The sequence below is a fragment of the Juglans regia genome, chromosome 7 (genome assembly GCF_001411555.2).
Source record: "Juglans regia cultivar Chandler chromosome 7, Walnut 2.0, whole genome shotgun sequence".
In the NCBI taxonomy this organism is placed as follows: domain Eukaryota; kingdom Viridiplantae; phylum Streptophyta; class Magnoliopsida; order Fagales; family Juglandaceae; genus Juglans; species Juglans regia.
In genome coordinates this window covers 46,019,000-46,024,999 of record NC_049907.1, presented here as the reverse complement: position 1 = coordinate 46,024,999, position 6,000 = coordinate 46,019,000, and the positions used below count along the sequence as shown (strand labels likewise).

Here is a 6,000-nt window from a genome sequence, read left to right as displayed (position 1 = left end):
CAATTGATTTTTCAAAAATAGATAAAAATGCAAGTAAAATAGATACCTCAAAATTTTGACAACTGAAAAATCGGCGACCCTCATTATCCTCTGTATGCGCGGTTCGCCGACATGCTTTAATACCACAAAAGCATATTGGGTATTCACTTTGACAAGAGTTTCTTGAGCGTAACATATTGCTAGTGCTACTACGTGCTTCAGACATTGTGTCAATATTAACAGTCTCTATTTCTAAACTACCAAATGATTGATTAGTCGCCTCATATAAATTTAAGAACCAACAAAGTATTAAACATATGGGTATTGATTTAACAGTGGAAGTAAATAGGGACCAGAACATATACAGGAACCAACCATTTGCTCGATCCAGAATTACTCTTACCATCTGACACTTTTTCAAAGTCTTAAAAATAAAAGATATCATGATTGGTTAAGGCCACATCCTAGCCGCATCCAGAATTACTCTGTTTTATCCTTCCAGAAACCACATTCCATTTTCCACTATCTAACCAATGCACAACAGCACACAAACAAGCCTAATATCCACCACTATTCAGCACACAAACAAGCACACAAACAAGCCTAATATCCACCACTATTCAGCACACAAACAAGCCTAATATCCACCACTATTCAGCACACAAACAAGCCTAATATCCACAACTATCCAGAGTCTTAACATAACTCACGACCAATATGCTTTATCCTTCCAGAAACCGCATTCTGTAAATTCAACTATCTAACCAATGCACAACAGCACGCAACAAGCCTAATATCCACCACTATTCAGCACACAAACAAGCCTAATATCCACAACTATCCAGAGTCTTAACACAACTCACAACCAATATTTCAAACCAATATTTACAACCAATATTTCAACCAACTAAATTTACAATCAATAAATTCACAACCAATATTTCAAACCAATATTTACAACAAATAATTAACCAAATTTATTGTTAGCAGAAATAGAATGGGTAATGTCCTTACCCGAAACCAGACGTGAAAATGGTGAGTCGACGGAAGCTTGAAGCAGAGGAGACTGAATTGCCCTTTCCGGAAGGGTGGGTTTCTCGAACTGTGATAGAGGCTTGAAGGAGAGGCGACGGGAAGACAGAAATTTTTCTAAATGGGTCTCTTTAAGGGGGATGGGTTTCTCGGAAGGTTGAAGATGAAATGGTGGGTGCGGGATGCGTTCGATCTCGAAGAAGGCAGGTTCACGAGCTGAGTCGACACGGGATGGGTTCGATCTCGAAATGGGAAATCCGTGAAAATACCTAGAGCTCTCAGCAGGTTGAAGATGAAGATTAGATGGTGGGTGCGGGCTGCCGTCGATCTCTCAGAACGAAGACTGAAGATGAGATGAGGGATGGGTCTCAAAGGGAACGGCTAGCCAGGTTCAAGATGAGTGCCTGCAATCTCAATGTTGCGTAGGTGCGAAGAAGACGGAATATTGGGATGGGTTCCATCTCGATGGGTCTCAAAGGGAACGGCAGACAGAATATTGGGATGGGTTCGCGTTCTGAAGATGAAATGCGGGATGGGTCTTTGTGGGAACGTGAAGGAAGGAGATGCGAAGAAGATGGAGTTGGGTTTCTCAGAGGGAACAGCTAGCCAGCTGTGTTTAGTTTATTGAGTTTTTTATTTTAAAACATCTACAACGTGGCATTCCACGTCAAGCGGGAAGAGGGAACGGGAAGAGGGAGCGGGTTCCGTAGCATTTTCCATTTTCATTATTGCTTTCTTTATTCGGAACAATTAATGAGAGGACCCTTCCCTAACATGAGATCAAGATCTAGATCTAGAGGACCACAGGGTGCCTCCTGATACGGTACGTACTCAGTTATTGATATGGCCGGTCAAGACTACTCACAGTAAGTCGCAAGAGTAAAGGAATTAGTAGCTCCATGCGGCCTGGACCATGAAATATGCAGGGCCCAGCCATTTGGATAAGAAGTCCATGCCCATTTATTAGAATATAAACAATTCCGAACTTCAGGGCATCATTGGGAAAGCAAGGCCGAAGCAAGCAAATTGACATAATAAAAATGGGTCAAAAAAGCTTTTTACTCTTTATATTGGAAAAAATGATAATACAACCAAAGTATGATGAAGGATACAAGCTATACTTTGTAAAATCTTTATAATCAAGAGCCATGCAATTAATTAAACTGGCCCATATTCTGAACAGAGGACAATGTCGGCCGCACAGCCTCGAATTGCTTTTGAATCTTTGATTAAGCTACTGAAGACATCTCTATCACTCCTAAAATTCTTTTTATGAAAGATGGCTCCCTTAAATTACTGTTCAAATATTTTAATTTTTTTTCTTTAATTGTTAAAGATGTTAAAAAAATATTTAAAAGAATTTGAAAAAAAAAACCCAAATTCATTTTTATCTATTTTAGAGTCACTTTCATCTTTGTAGAGAGAGAAAAAAAGGATTGTTTGCAATCCAAAGCTCAAGTAAACCTAACCCCATCTGATCACCATCGATCACAAAGGTTATCCAAACTACCGACCCTGTAGGATGGTTCTCTTTTCTTCGGGAAAAAGAGAACGAAAAATGAATCCACCAACTCCGGCGACTCTCACCTAACCCACCCACTCCCACTGGGCCCCACACAACCTACAACATGGTTGGTGAACCCCCTCTCTCTCTCTCTCTCTCTCTCTCTCCAAAACTACATCCAATCGTATAACAGAACTTCCGGTTACCTTCTTAAGTTCTTACAAACTTCACATTCTGTTTCTCTGCAATTTTCCCAACTAAAAATATACCGAAATTTTCATTGCCATGACGTCGGAACATGCGGCCTCCGAGACGCCCCCGAATTTCTGGGGCCACATGCCCGAGGAAGAGTATTACAGCTCCCAGGGCGTGCGCAACACCAAGTCTCACTTCGACACCCCCAACGGAAAGATCTTCACCCAGAGCTTCCTTCCCTTGGATACCCAAGATGTTAAAGCTTCCGTCTTCATGACCCACGGCTATGGCTCCGACACCGGCTGGCTCTTCCAGAAGATCTGTATCAGCTTCGCCAACTGGGGTTACGCTGTTTTCGCCGCCGATCTCCTCGGCCACGGAAGATCCGAAGGCCTCAGCTGCTACCTCGGTGACATGGAAAAGGTCGCCGCTACGTCCCTCTCCTTCTTCCTACATACCCGCCGCAGCGAACCCTACAAAAACCTCCCCGCCTTTCTCTTCGGTGAGTCCATGGGTGGAGCCGCGACCATGCTAATGTACTTCCAATCGGAACCCGACACGTGGACGGGCTTGATCTTCTCGGCCCCACTATTCGTCATGCCGGAGAACATGAAGCCCAGCAAGGTCCGATTATTCGTGTACGGTATGCTTTTCGGAATCGCCGACACGTGGGCGGCGATGCCGGACAACAAAATGGTCGGAAAAGCGATCAAGGATCCGGAAAAATTAAAGATTATAGCATCGAATCCTAGGAGGTACACGGGAAAGCCAAGAGTGGGAACTATGAGGGAGCTGGCTCGTGTGTGCCAGTACATACAGGATAACTTCGGGAAGGTAACGGCGCCATTTTTAACGGTGCACGGGACATCAGATGGAGTGACGTGCCCGACCTCGTCGGAGATGCTCTACGAGAAGGCAGCGAGCGAGGATAAAAGCTTGAAGCTTTACGACGGGATGTACCACTCGTTGGTACAGGGGGAGCCGGATGAGAATGCTAATCTTGTATTGAAGGATATGAGGGAGTGGATCGATGAGAGAGTTGAGAGGTACGGATCCAAAAATCCCCTTCATTAAAATGCCACGTGTGTGTTTTTCTTTCTTTTGAAAAAGAACAAAAAAAAACAGAGAAGACAGAGAGTTGATAAAAAACAAATGTAATAAAGTAATGAATTACTGCTACTAAACTATAATGTTGTATTCCATGTATGAATTGAATTACCTTGTCTTTTGAGTATGTTTTTTTTTGTTCGAATGCATTTAAATACTAATTATTACGTGTGTTTTTTCCTTTTTGTTAGAACAATCATACTTTTATAGCTATCGTATGATTCCTTTTTTCATATATTTAACTTTGGTAACACATTTGACATGCAAACATTGTAGCAATTATGTTTGATTCCATCTTTTTTTTTTTTTTTTTTAAATAAACTTCCTCATTCATTCAAATATCAGTGTTTACATTGCAAAAATCTTTTGATAAACAATTTGAGATACAAACTGGTATATCTTCTATCCATATCTTTTCTATTCTTATATGTAATGCTTCTTTAGCAAGAATGTGTGCTACTGTATTTATATTTCTATTTGCATACTTCACTGACCAGTTAGGCCACTCCTTCAATTGAACCTTTAAGTCTTCAATAATGCTACCAAAATAAGATAAGTCTTCAATTTGGCTATTCACTGCATTGACAACAACCTGAGCATCTCCCTCCATTATCACTTTGTTAAGCCTTAGATCCTCACATAACTCCATGGCTTTCCTCAGTGTCCAGCCCTCAGCTATAGCAAGTTGTTCCACATAACTCTTTGAATCACAAGAAGTTGCCATTACCTCCCCCTCTCATTCCTGATTACCACCCCTAAACCCACCTTCCTTGACTTCACATCTAAAGTTGCCATTACCTGTCAAACAGAATCTCTCATCCACCTCATTCATTCTCTGCCACCCTTCTCCTCCTTTGATTCAATTCTACCAGGATTCTTTTGAGATTTTCCGTTCTACCACCACGTTTCTAGGTCTCAGCAATGACACCATACCTTTCCTCCTGCTACAGCCACCGTGAACACTATACTTGGTACTAGCGGCCAAGTTTGAGAGGCAGAAGCCGGCTTGAATGTATTTTTTCTTTTAATTTTTTAAAATTTTTAATAATCCTGGTATATTTTAGTTAAATATAAATCTAGATCCGACTCTGACTATCCTCTTCTGGCTACATACTTGGTGCTAGATGAGAAAATGCCAACTAGCAAAGACTCTAATAAATGTCCATCATTGGCGGTGTCAAGCTAGAAATTCATGCAAAGACTCTATGTCCCAACTCAAACAAAAAAATCGACAGTTTAGAAATTCATGCTACTGTTTGGGGATTCCGACACCCGATGTCAATTAAAGAACCTTGACGAAATAAAATAAAAAATGCATGTTAAGTATCTCACGTTCATGGTCGAGCAATCATATACACGAACAAAACCAATGTCGGTGTCGGGCTATCCTATGTAACATGGGCATGGACATCGAGGAGGGAAAATAAGGAGTGGTGAATCGTGATACAAAGTTACAAACACCTAAAATTGGGTGAAGCTGGCTTCGAAGTTTTTTTCGGCCGTGTTTTCCTGATCTGGTGGGCTAAGCTTAGGCGGCCGTTTGAAATTTCTTAAGTCTAACCAGCGAGGCAGTTGTTCTTGGGCTTTAGAATAATTTATTCCGGTTTATCTCTCTCTTTTGGATGGATTCTTTTGTGTAGCTCTATTGAATCCCTCATAAATTTCTTGGATTCTTTAGATTCTCGTAAATTTGACCTAATCCTTTTAAGGACTCTTACCATTATTGCCCGTGGTATGTGAAGAGTTTCAATCTCTATAATTAACAAGAAAATAATAATAATCAATTCTCACTTCAAACAACTCAAAAGGTAAATCGTTTTTTGAATAATGTTAGATATAGTTGTAGAGTGTATATGCACTCTATAATCTGTTTGAAAAAAAATGAGATTCACTATTAAAACAAAATTATATGTATCTCGTATTTATTTATTTTTTTAAAAAGATTGTGTGATGTTTGCACAGTTAACTTCGAATATCATTTCTCTTTTTTAAAAACTTGAACTGTTACTTTATATGTGAGAACATTAGCTCTTGAAGCATGTTCATTTTTCAGCAATTCTTTTTTACTCATTAATATGAAAATAGTAAGATGAATATTATGCATTAGCCACTATTCACTCTCACAACATATACTTATTGTCTTTTTTTTTTTATAAGGTGTGAGGGTATTTTTCATAAAGTGT

At 40.1% G+C, this 6,000-nt stretch overlaps 1 protein-coding gene across 1 annotated transcript; it reads left to right on the top strand.

The window, feature by feature from the left end:
• The first annotated feature begins 2,471 nt into the window (after window positions 1-2,471).
• LOC108996382 (caffeoylshikimate esterase) lies at window positions 2,472-3,984 on the top strand. Its single transcript, XM_018972252.2, has one exon. It carries the CDS (start codon window positions 2,801-2,803, stop codon window positions 3,782-3,784), a length of 984 nt encoding a protein of 327 aa, XP_018827797.1. The 5' UTR covers window positions 2,472-2,800; the 3' UTR covers window positions 3,785-3,984.
• Window positions 3,985-6,000: the final 2,016 nt, after the last annotated feature.